Below are 12800 nucleotides of genomic sequence, written 5' to 3'. Positions count from 1 at the left end.
AGTTCTGATGGCCTCAGAGCAGTGCTGGGTGCCCTGCAGGTCCCACCCGAGTGCTGGAGGTCCCAGTGGAGAACTGGGCTCTGGACCCAATGCCTGCGATGCCTGCTGGCCCTGCCACTGGCCCTCGGAAGCCCCCTGGTCACTCTGCGCCTCAGCGTCCATGACCACGAAACGAGGATGACCCCATGGGGCTGTTGTGAAGATTAGATGCACACGTTAAGTGTGAAAACGGTGGCTCAAACCAGTGCTCGGCCCACAGGACGCTCTCTCCTTGCTGCTAGTTATTCTTCACCCAACCAGCATGCAACTCCTCGTGGGCAGGAATTTCTGTGCGTTTGCTTCCCTGTTGTCCCCCCAGGGACTTCCAAGGTGCCCACATATGACAGGTCTTAACACTGGGTTAATAAACGAAATAAAACCAGTTTTTGGTGGGAATACCTTGGTGGTCCAGTGGTTAGGACTTTGCACTTTCACTGCCGAGGGCGCGGGTTTGATCCCTGGTCAGGGAACTAAGATCCCACAAGCCACGTGGCGTGGCCAAAAAAAAAAAAAAAAAAGTTTTTGGTTCAAAATCAGTCCCAGAGAACATATGTATATGTATAACTGATTCACTTTGTTATAAAGCAGAAACTAACACACCATTGTAAAGCAATTATACCCCAATAAAGATGTTAAAAAAATAAATAAAATAGACAAAAAAAAAACCCAAAAACAGTCCCAGAAGAAGATTAGTTAACAAATTTCCAGTGAGCTCACTTTGATGTTATCTAATACCACGTCTCACTTATCCCGTGAAACCATTCCATGCCTACAGATGAAATGTGTGTGTATGACGCCTAGCATGTCTACATGGGGTGTTACACTGGGATGGCTCCCGAGCACGGCGTGGGTCCCTCACGTCAGGCCCCGCCACTCGGATTCTCCACCAGACAACGTGAGGCTCTAGCGAGAGAAAGCCAGGAGCTCGTCGCCTTCCTCACTGGAGAAAACACACCCTTCACAAGAGCCCTGTGAGGTGAGCAGAGCAAATGTCACCATCCCCAGATGAAGACACGGACAGAAAGGCTCAATGACAAGCCCAGGGTCACTGCTGGATAGCGACAAACCAGGACAAGATGCAGGTCTTATTCCCGAGCCCAGTCATCTTTGTTCTACTTCATCAGAATGTTCCTTAGGTGGGTGACAGATTCAGGACAGGAGGAACAAGTCCACCACCACTGAAGCGCTCACCTGGTGGCCACTTCTCACCTACTGACTGTGTCGTTAATGCTCTCCGTTTTCCGTTTCCTGCAGCCCAGGCTGCCTGACTCCCCAGCATCCTTACCACTCATGCTGCCCCCTGGGGGCTTGCGTCCCACATGCTGGGCCCCTCTGCCCCCAACCCTATGGGCTCATCTCTAGGCTCAGTTATGTTCTTTCCCAAACTCATTTCTGCCACTTGTCCTTGTAGTTTAAATACTCCATAAGCTGATAGAATACACGGGCCGCCAAGTCTGAGGTAAGCTGAACCTTTGGAAAGACTCAATGCGAGGGAGTTGCTACAAAAACGGCTGTGGAATTAGATGTGGGAGACTCAACTGTAAGCGACAGGACATAAATAGCTGAAAGCTAGGATTCTGCTTTCGAATCGCTTAGGGGGCGTCTGAAATGTCTGAGTCTCGATCTAGAAGTCACAGAAGCATGTGAGTATGCTGCAGACAAGAGGGGAAATGAACAACTCCATCCAGCTGGACCCAAGTCAAAAAAAAAGATCTTGTCTTACATCAAAGACTTCCTTAAAGAGTCACATTACTTACTTTAAGTCAAAATAACATGTTTAAGGTGTGTATGTATTTCCTTATGATTTTTCATCGTAACTGACCTTTTTGATTAACTGACCAGCTGCGGTCCCCAGTGAGTAGGATAAGAGGCTCCACTGAATCTAATCTATTTTAGGATGGCTGATCCCATCCAGGTCTGATCGGGGAACGCCAGATAATCCTCCAATGTCTTACTGGGCTGGAAAGCAAGGTGCTCAAACACGACTGGGCTCTCAGCAAAAGGATGCAGAAGCCAGCGTGAAGGGGCTCCTGTTGGCCAAACTGGAACAATCTGAGTACCAAAAGGAATAGGAACAAAACCAAAAACAAACAAAAATGAGTAAGGACTACAATGGATTATACTGCTATTTTTTTTTAAATCCATGAGTCCACAGAGAGAGAGAGAGAAAAGGAATATAAATAAAGTTCTTCTTTACAGAAAAATGTCAGCTAATAAATGTAGACTTTCTACTGAATGCAGTGATTCAGGCAAGGATTGCCACTGGATGCTGAACCATCAGGTGAGTGACTGTTGGTAGTGGGATATTCACACTCTGCCAGAGTATCGCCCCACACAGTCCTAACAAAGGGGAGATGCCAGTGTCACCGCCTGCACCAGTGGCTTCAACTCGGCCTCACCATTAGGGATGCAGTAATGGTACAACCCGCCTGGGACTGTTCTTACCAAAAACACTTAACTTGAATCTAGTCAAGCCCTTAGACCTATGTCTAGTTCACAGGAATACAAGGAACAGGCAAGTTAAATACCACCAAGAGGAAATGAGTGAGCGAATCCCGAGTGAGGCATTCTACAGAGAAGTGCCCCGACTCTGCAAAGAGCCACCGTCGTGGGACAAGAAAGCTGGGAGAACTGTGTTGATGAAAGGAGACCGAATCAAGCGCCATGTAACAAACACACCTAATTGGGTCCTGCTTTACAGAAACCAGCTCTACAAGAGACATTGGGTGAACACCTGGGGAAACTTGAATATGCATTGAACACTAGGTATCAATGGAAACAGTATTAATGGCTGAGGTGTGAGCATGGGTAGGTGGTCAGGAGGTAGAAGGTACCTGTCCTTGGGAGGCGCGTGCTGACGTGTTTAAGGTAAAGGGCTGGGAGTCCTGCCACTCATATTCGAATGGTTGCAGGAACAGACAGAGAGTGAAAAATACGGACGAATGTTGAATCTAGGTAGAGGTACAGAGGTATTCACTGCTCTCAATTTTCTGTATGTCTAAAAATTCTCAAAATAGAAAGCTGGAAAAACAAAAACAAATTAAAAACAGAATGAAAACTGGAAGTTTGCTCACCTTACGCAAGTCCTGATTTTCCAGTTGCCCAAAATAGGGGGGGAAAGGATTGGAAGAGTACGGGGGAAAAAAACAGACAACTGCCTACATTCACCCCTTTCATTCCTCTGGACAGGAGACAGTGTTAGAGTGCCGGCAGAGTGCTGCTGGGGGAGAAGCTCTCCGCTACAGAAACGTCCCTCTCCGGCAGTGAGTGCTCCAGCCCGCCCCCCCCCCCCTCCCCGGGCCTGGAGGCTCTGAATCCCCCGGGAACAAGAGGCTGCTTCCGCAGTTTTCACAGAGCCACGCCTACACTCACGGGGTTCTCCTTGCAGTCTTCGCTCAGCATCTCCGGGGCGATCCAGCCTTCTGTGCCGGGTACCCCTGAGCGGCGGCTGAAGCTGTGTCTGCCCACTGCCAGCTTCTTACAGAGGCCGAAGTCGGAGATCATGGCCTTGATCCTGCCGTGTGCGCTGGGCATGGAGAGGAGGATGTTGTGTGGCTTCAGGTCTCTGTGAACTAACACAAAACTCCAGGTTAGTCCCGTGCTTGGACTCCTTCTGCGACGGGGATGGGCCCTCCTCAGATTCTCAACAGACCCGCTGCTGCCTGTAAAGGTTCTGGCTCTCAAATGTGTTAAGTCCTCTCTTTCTTCAACAACAGGGACCCCGTGAGGCAGCAAAGAGCTTCGACAGAGGCAAGGCCCACCTGAGCAAGTTGTCCCCCCGCCTGATAAGGGGAGGCTTCTCACCGATGTTGAGGGAGTGCAGGTGGGCCAGGCCCGAGGTGGTCTGCTGCAGCAAGGTGATGGGCTCCAGGCCGAGGTGGGCAAAGTCTTTCTGCTCCACGTACTGCAAGAGACACGAAGGCTGGGTCACGGCACAGGGCCCTCAGGACTTCGCTCCTCAGCATACCTTCTCTCTCTCTTTTTTTTTTTTGCGGTACGCGGGCCTCTCACTGTTGTGGCCTCTCCTGTTGCGGAGCACAGGCTCCGGACGTGCAGGCCCAGCGGCAAAGGCCCACGGGCCCAGCCGCTGCGCGGCATGTGGGATTCTCCCGGACCGGGGCACGAACCCGTGTCCCCTGCATCGGCACGTGGACTCTCAACCACTGCACCAGCAGGAAAGCCCTCTCTCTCTTTTTTTAAGTGATTCAATTTTATTTAGAAAAATTCGGCCCGAAGGTTTTTGCTTTAATAAACATTTGGTATCGGGTCAGCTCGTTTTCTTTGATCATATTTTAACAAACAAATGGGAAGTTTTACTGACAATATTCTCCGTTCAAATCCGTATTTTCCTGCAGACTTTCTTTTCCCCTGAAAGACTGACTTAAACAAGCAAACAAACAAAGCTCCAGCTTACTAGTTTATAATGAGATGACGAGAGGGGAAGGAACCCAAGTTCACTGCCTCCTACAGGTAAGCCTGCAATGAAGCCAAATGATACTGAAATATCACAGTTGCACAGCCTGGAAACTGCGCAAAAGGGGTTCAATGGATTATCTTAATGACTCAAGTCATCAACTAGCATCCCCCTAGCCCACACCAGCCCTGACCGGCGAAGGGAGGAAGGATTGACCAGGTTTCCTGGAGGCCAAGAGGGAGAGAGGTACCAACTGCAACCACAGACTGCCCCGGGCAGCCGAGGGGACCACACAACTAAATCTGGGGAGAGGGAAGTACTCTACATTTCCACTGTTGGTGGTTAAAATGGGTACATACCCTTGTCAGCATGCATCAAACCATACATTGAAAACGAATACGTTGTATTGTAACCTCAGTAAAGTTACTAAAAAGAAATTTAAAAAATAAGGAAACTGGCAGTCCCTAAAACTGCACCCGAGCTGCCGGGAGAAGGGAGCCGACGGTGGCGCTGGCAGAGCCGTCGGTGACCTGGGGCCACCCACCTCCTGCAGGGTGGCCGCGCACAGCTCGATGGCGATGTACTGGAACTGCCGGTCCCTCTCGGTGCAGAAGTAACGGATCACGTTTGGGTGCTCGTCCGACTCTCGCAGCAGCTGGACCTCACGGTCTGCGAAACTAAAACACTCGGGGAGGATCCTCTTGACGGCCACGTCGCGGTTGTCAAACATGCCACTGCAGGACGAGGAGCGGGGTTGGCTGTGGAAACGCCAGGAGAACCCTGGGCCTGCGGGACTCCTTCCACCTGATGCAGCGTCTGCCTCGAAGGCCTCACAGCCTGGGGGGCCCTGACCAACCGCCCAGCGGCCCCAGGGCCATCACTTCCCCCTGTGGGGAACTCTTCCATCTGGTCACTGCGATAACCCCACTGTGCCCCTGGAGCCGATGGGAGCTTGCACGTGAGGTGGTGAAGGCTCAGGGCTCTCCAGGCCACTCACCGGTACACAATTGTGCCCTCGGCTCCGTGGCCCAGGACGTCCTTCGGACAGAATGAGATTTTCCCAACTATCACCATGCTGGTTTCCTCATCTGGGACAGAACAGAAAAAAGGACAAACATAACCTAACAACCTTGAGGCTAGAGTGGCTACAAGCTTCCTGAGCTCAGACTGAGGGGCCCTGGAGAGCAGGAGCTGCTGGGCCCCCTCCGCAGTCACGCCCAGGCCACCTCCTCGCCTGCCCCTGCCCTCTGTCCCAGCTTTTACTTTCACTACTGTGAGGTCAGAAGCCTGAAGACAGGTCTTCTCTACAGATCCACCCAAAGGTCTGCACCGGAAACATGCAGGGAGTGCCGGGGGACGCGTGAGATGGAGAGACCAGTAGCAGAGTGTCCAGCCTGAGACTCAGGACTCAGGTCTCCTGCACTGGTTCCACATCAATCCCCTCAGATGATCAGCCCTGACCGCCGGCCTGAGCCCCCCTCCCGCACGAAAGCAGACCAACAGCTGCACCTTTGCACGTGGCCACCGGCCTGCCTCAGGGGTGCTTTCGAACCAGAGGGCTAGTGCACCTCGGGTCAGCAGCGACTCTCAGCCCTCTGTGCAGCAAGATGGAGGGAGGGGCACGGTGGCTTCCTCTGTGGGGCAGAGGCCTCGGGATGGGGCAGAAGCCCCGCCCCCGGAGTGGGGGGGGAGGGGGTGAGACCTCGGTGAACCCTTGGGAACAGCACTTCATAATCCCGTGGAGACCCCCAGGAAAGGCATGGGGCTTTACGGTCCTCAGGTCGTGCTCCAGAGAAAGAGAAGGCGGCACCAAAATGGCAACTCGCTTTACCCTCGTCATCCTGCTCCGGGAAGGGGCTGGTGGCAGCCCTGGAGGTGGAGCCGCTGGAGTGGAGCGAGTGGTTGGAGGCTCTGGGGGACGTGCTGGGGCTGCTGGTGGCCGAGCTCTCCGAGTACTGTCCGCACGAGTCCAGGAGGTCGGTGTCCTGAGCTGCGACATCTCCAGGTGGGTGGAAGGGCAGTTGCTGCTGTTGCAGGAGCTGGATCTTCTCCAGTTCCTTCTGAAACTGCTGGTGCTGGAGCTGCCGCTGCTGACGTCGGCTCTGGGAAGAGAAACCCACAACCCGGCCAGTGCAGCCCAGCGCCCAGCGCGCAAGCGGGCGGGACAGGGCAGGCTCCTGCGGCGGAGGAAGAGGGGACACTGAGGTGACCCCACGGGGCAGGACGAGACCAGTGAGAAGGCCGCGGGGGGCAGAACGTGGTCAGCGATCGGAGCTCTTCCTGCCAGTTAGACTTCCCAGTACAGCCCATCCCCCAACTGGAAGGGCCCTACAGGGGCAGCAGAGGAGGATTCCACTGGAGGTGGAGGGCTGGGCCAGATGGAGGGGGGTTCCAGTCAACTCTACAATTCTGGGACTTTTATGAAAGTCTGGGGGACTTCCCTGGCGGTCAAGTGGTTAGGACTCCACACTTTCACTGCCGAGGGTGCGGGTTCAACCCCTGGTCGGGGAGCTAAGACCCTGCATGCCCCACGGTGCGGCCAAAAAAAAAAAAAAAAAAAAAAAAAAAATCCACAAAAGTCTGGGAATTGTTGCAAGAGTGAAACCAAACAGGAAGAATGGGTACCAGGTGGCTGAGAGTGTGGTGGACACAGGGAAGACCCAGGCTTGCTGTCTACCATGGCCGTGCACATGACAGAGGTTGGTGCACAGATCACCAGCAGTGCAGAGGCGGGGACGCCACTGGGGCTCGGGGCCGCCTGGCCATCTGCCCACAGCTGCACAGCCAGGATGTGGCAGAGCGGGGCTGAAACACAGGGAGCCTGGCCGAGGTCCCACTCCCATTTCATCATGCTGCCTTCCCCACACCCCACACTCTTCTCATTTAGTCTGTACAATTCATTCCATCATACTTTGAAGTGGCAGCGACCTGTGATTATTAATTACTACCCCATGCGTGGGAAGGTGGCTGCAGGGATGGGTGTGTAGCCAACACCCGCCTGGGAGTTTTCTAGAGATCTTGCTCTCTTTCTTTCAACTTGGGTTGTAATCCTGGAAATTCCATCTACTAGCTGAGTTACCTCGGGAAAGTTATTTAACTTCCCAGAGTCAAGTTTCTTTATTTGTGGGTAGGGGATAGATAAGAATAAGAACTGGGTGAGGCTAAAAAAAAAAACAATGCAAGTGGACACATTTTGAGTACCACGAAGGGCCTGTCATCCTCATTCCTCCACGGGGATGTGAGCTTTTGGAGCACTTGTGTTCTGAGGTGGTAAGGTTTCAATGCTCCAAGCATCTTCATGAAAGAATATTTCTCCAGGGAATTCCCTGGCGGTGCGGTGGCTAGGACTCTGTGCTCTCACTGCCGAGGACCCAGGTTCAATCCCTGGTCGGGGAACTAAGATACTGTTAGCTTTAGCTGTGTGGTGAGGCAAAAAAAAAAAAAAAAAGAAAGAAAGAATATTCCTCCAGAATATTTTATCCAACCCACAACCTACTCAACTATGTAATTTTAGCCACTTATTTCCAACTAGAAAGTCGAAGGAATAACCGTGCCGCCTTTCTCACTCTATCTGATATCTCTAACAGGCAGGTTTCTTTTTTTTTTTTTAAGATTTTTAAAATTTTTAATGTGGACCATTTTTAAAGTCTTTATTGAATTTGTTACTATATTGCTTTTGTTTTATGTTTTGGTTTTTTGGCTGTGAGGCATGTGGGATCTTAGCTCCCTGACCATGGATCAAACCCTCACCCCCTGCACTGGAAGGCAAAGTCTTAACCACTGGACCGCCAGGGAAGTCCCTAAACAGACAGTTTTTAAGGGAGGAAAGCTTAATAACAGATTTTCATGTATTATGTGTAGTCTTAAAAAAAGAAAATACAGTTTTTAAAATGATTTGCAAGCAAGGTTTCCAAATCAGTTTTTACAGTCAAACTATAAGGTGTAGGTACAAAATTGTCCTTTCCTGAGAAGTGAGTGTCTCTTTAATGACAATGTTTTTGAAGATAAGCCAATATTGACTTTTAAGTGGGAAAAGAAATGTATTTGCTTCTTTGCCACCTTTGTCTGGACCTCACTAACATCGAGTGATGGGCAAAGGTTCAGAAACACGTGGGAGGGGAAAGGGAAGGCGTGGAGCTTTACCAGGGGGTAGGTGATGATGAAGGCCACCCAGCCAATGAGCAGGAAGGTGCTCAGGATGATGGTGGCCATGTCCTTGAGCATGGAGTCCACGGGGGCCTCGGGCCTGGGCGGGGCATGAGCGAACTTCTCTTCCACATCTGGAGAAACTGTGGTAGGTGCATTTTCTGAAGTCTGGTCAACCAGGTCGATAACCTTGCATGGGAGAGAGTGGCGACATCACTGCACAATTTCTAGTCAGATATAAATAAGCCAAACAACAAAGAGAGGCAATGACTATGTACAAGGAATGACTACGCTGTGAAACATGCTGGATTGTTTAAAGCCCACCCCAAGACCACAAACCAGATAATTGCTGCCTTTTTCAAAGCAACTGCCTTGGGAGGCTATGCACTCTTGCAGTGATAGTATCATTACTCAAAAACGGTTTTTAGAGAAACACTTTTGAAAGTGCCTTCAGATACTATATTCTTTTGAAAATCCTTATTAAAGGCAAAAACATCCTTTCATGGTAGATCTGATGTTTGGGGGAACTCTGAACTCATAGGTAACAAGTCTGGCGGAAGGTTGGTAGTCAATTTGGTAACAGCATTTCACATTAAAAAGGAAAACCGCACGCGCGCACACACACATACACACACACACGCACATGCGCGCGCACACACAGCTACAAAGTAATAAAGCAGCTTTCTTGTGTTGTTTGTAAACTTTCAGTGCAACTCCAAACACAAAATCACGTATTCAAACAGTCCACTATTTTTCAAAGTTTTTAGAAAGCATCAGAACCCTCTGTTAGAGCCCCGAATTAACTCAGATAAAGTGGAGCTTCTGCCGAAGCACCTCAGAATCTCTAGGACTTCAAGAAAAATGCACTGATTTGTTCTCAAACATCTGCTGTTCCAGGTGTGCCATTATCACTTGCTGGTGAAATGCACACACAGCCTCCTTGGCGTCCCACACGTTCACAATGTTCACCGCCCAGACTAACGCAGTGCCCTGCCTCCCTCTCCTGCAGCCCCTCCCGCAGGGCGCAGGGGTCTGTGGCTGGTGGCAGCCGAGGAATGTTTGCTGAACACGTGACCAGAGACAACACTCATTTAGTTATATTTGCTCACGTGTGTTTGTTTTAAAAAGTTAGTCTTATTACCAGATAAATGCACCTCAGAGTACTTTCATGGACTTTTAAAGGACTCTGTTCAAAATTAAACGATGAAACAGGAAAATCTCAACTACAGCCATCTCTGGGTGTTCGGTTACGGGTATTGTTTAATTTTCTTCTTTAAACTTTTATTATTTTCTAAGTGTTCAATAACAAATACGCTTGGCTTTAATCAGATCAAAATCAGATCAAGATTTTAGGGCGCCAGTGCTATCTCCAACCTGGCTCCCTCCAGAGATGCGGGACAACTCAGCGCACCCTGGAATCTTAAACATCCATGTGATTTTCTTCTCCTTTCTCTCTGGATAAAATCTAAATCTCTAATGCGAATCTGACGCCATCACAGCCCTCACATCAGCCAGCCGCTCCCCTGCTCCTCTGACCCTGCCCACGGCCCCTTCTCAGGCCGGGACCGCACAGCAGGGCTGCAGGAGCCGCCAAGCCCGAATGGTTGGACCCCCAGCCCGGCTCCCACAGCCACCCTCCAGCCTCCCCACTGCTCCATGCCCCAGAAGGCTGCCCACCTGGGCAAAGCGATGGGCTCCCTGCCCCCAGTTTCCGGCAAGGACACCAGCAGATGAGACAGAGCTGGAGCTCTGTGGGGCTGCCAAGCGTCTCATCTGAAGCTCCAGGCTCCTGGTTTGGGGCCCGATCCACTCCCTCCCCACACGCTTCAGGCCCAAGTACGCTCAGAGAACCCCAGAACTGCCCACAGTGTGAATGAAAACTCCCCTCGAATCCCCCTCCAGGCCCTTACCTCTGCATGCTCCCCTCCAGCGCCCCCTGCCTCTCCCACAGCCTCCCGGAAGCCCCCTTCCTCCCTGTCAGTCCTCAGCACTTTGTTTGCTGTGGATTCCCGTGTACCACTCTCCCCTCCTGAGTGGACTGCAGGCTCCAAAGGCAGGACAGGGCTTCCCTGGTGGTCAGTGGTTAAGAATCCGCTTGCCAATGCAGGGGACACAGGTTCGAGCCCTGGTCTGGGAAGATCCCACATGCCACGGAGCAACGAAGCCTGTGCGCCACAACTACTGAGCCTGCGCTCTAGAGCCCGCGAGCCACAACTACTGAAGCCTGTGTGCCTACAGCCCGTGCTCCACAACAAGAGAAGCCACCGCAATGAGAAGCCTGCACACCGCAACGAAGAGTAGCCCCTACTCGCCGCAACTAGAGAAAGCCCGCGCGCGCAACTAAGACCCAACGCAGCCAAAAATAAATAAATAAATAAATTTATAAAGGCAGGACAAATGCCTTATCCCCCAGCACCTGACACGAGGGGCCACCAATTGACTGTCCACTTCCCCACTCACCTCCTCAAAGCTCTTTTTCTCTGAGTCAGCAGGAATCACATTTTCCCGGTGTTTGGGCAGATTGTTGGGGAATCGCTCCAGCATCTTGGTAGATGCAGACAGTGGGGTCTCGTGGTGTCCTGTGAGAGGAAGCACAACCTCTCATGAGAACAGTTTCTCCACACAGTGGTTGCGCTTGACCCACTAAGCTTAAGCAACTGTCACTCCCCAGTGAGGGGCCCACGATGCAGACGCTCACATTTGTAAAGTGAGAGAAAGCGGGAGGCAGTGACAAGAGAAATTCCATCAAGACAGAACTTTTATTCCTCAATGGCATTAGTGCAGTATTCTGAATCTCACAACAAGGAGCAAAGAAGTGTCCTTGTCACGAGAGGGATCGGGATGTCCAGGGCACGTTCAGAGCAAGGCTCGTGTGGATAATCCCTAATCAAGGCCATACACTGTGAGGCACTATGAAGCTTCATCAAAAGCTCAGGGAGGGGCTTCCCTGGTGGCACAGTGGTTAAGAATCCGCCTGCCAATGCAGGGGACACGGGTTCAAGCCCTGGTCCGGGAAGATCCCACACGCCGCGGGTAAACTAAGCCTGTGTGCCACAACTACTGAGTCCACATGCCACAGCTACTGAAGTCCATGTGCCTAGAGCCCGTGCTCCACAAGAGAAGCCACCGCAGTGAGAAACCCGTGCACCGCAACAAAGAGTAGCCCGCACTCGCTGCAACTAGAGAAAGCCTGCGTGCAGCAACAAAGACCCAACGCAGCCAAAAATAAATAAATAAATAAAATAAATTTATCAAAAAAGATATTGTCCAAAAAAAAAAAAGAAAAGCTCAAGGAGTTCTCCCTTCAACGCTGACCCCTGTCACATCACTCCACTAAGGGTACCAAGTCCCCATCTCGGTGTTTAAATCGCACAGGTGGAGTTCTATTCCCACTACCTAAACACGAGCTTCCCTCCTGGGAAGTGGTGAATTATTCAGAAGACAGCACGTTTGCTGGATGGATTGGGGATCCCGGATCCCTGTTTGTTCCTTCACTGTTCCCCACACAACTATTTCAAGGCTGCCTAGCAGTCATTCACTACACGTTTATTGAGCATCTACTGTGTGCGAGGGACAGAGCTAAATAAAATAAAAGCAACAGGGCTTCCCTGGTGGCGCAGTGGTTGAGAGTCCGCCTGCCGATGCAGGGGACGCGGGTTCGTGCCCCGGTCCGGGAGGATCCCACATGCCGCGGAGCGGCTGGGCCCGTGAGCCATGGCCGCTGAGCCTGCGCGTCCGGAGCCTGTGCTCCGCAATGGGAGAGGCCACAACAGTAAGAGGCCCGCGTACCGCAAAAAAAAAAATAAATAAAAAAAAAAAAAATAAAAAAAAAATAAAAGCAACAATATTTGATAAGGCTGGACGATCTCTTTAGTTCTGAAGTTAAACGACTCCACACACCGCCCAGAAGAGCCAGTCACTCTCTCAAGCTGGGCTCTCAGCACCCTGACTGCTTTCTTCTCTGTTCTCTCACAGCAATCAGATCTCACCTTAATTCCAGTCTCACCCTATATTCTGTCCTCTGTTCTCCCAAACCTATCAAAGATTGTATGGTATGTATTTCCAAGACAAAAACAAACAAGAACTAGTCCGAGCTACATACATTTCTCATCCGGAGAAAGCCCCTTGAACTCCCTCTCTGTGGGTCAGTTCTCTGTCTGTGCCATAACACTGTTCGCTAACGGAAGCCTAAACTTGTTTT

General features: G+C 51.2%; 1 protein-coding gene across 2 annotated transcripts in view; it reads right to left on the bottom strand.

The window, feature by feature from the left end:
- The window catches only part of ERN1 (endoplasmic reticulum to nucleus signaling 1), an 82795-nt gene that overhangs the window by 9023 nt on the left and 60972 nt on the right, over positions 1-12800 (bottom strand). For both annotated transcript variants that reach the window (XR_003427651.1, XM_027081195.1), the window contains exons 11-17: positions 11060-11178; positions 8597-8788; positions 6285-6555; positions 5451-5541; positions 4998-5187; positions 3844-3943; positions 3412-3611 (exon numbers count right to left, since the gene is read on the bottom strand). Coding sequence is in view for 1 of the 2 variants with exons in the window: in XM_027081195.1 (XP_026936996.1) it covers positions 3412-3611; positions 3844-3943; positions 4998-5187; positions 5451-5541; positions 6285-6555; positions 8597-8788; positions 11060-11178 (1163 nt within the window). In the remaining variant the exon portion in view is untranslated. The remainder of the gene's footprint in view (positions 1-3411; positions 3612-3843; positions 3944-4997; positions 5188-5450; positions 5542-6284; positions 6556-8596; positions 8789-11059; positions 11179-12800) is intronic.

The sequence above is a fragment of the Aethalodelphis obliquidens genome, unplaced genomic scaffold, assembly GCF_003676395.1.
Source record: "Aethalodelphis obliquidens isolate GAN/ISIS:26980383/991018 unplaced genomic scaffold, ASM367639v1 scaffold44, whole genome shotgun sequence".
Classification (NCBI taxonomy): Eukaryota; Metazoa; Chordata; class Mammalia; order Artiodactyla; family Delphinidae; genus Aethalodelphis; species Aethalodelphis obliquidens.
Note: the sequence above shows the minus strand (reverse complement) of the source record. Positions and strands in the feature narration are given on the sequence as shown.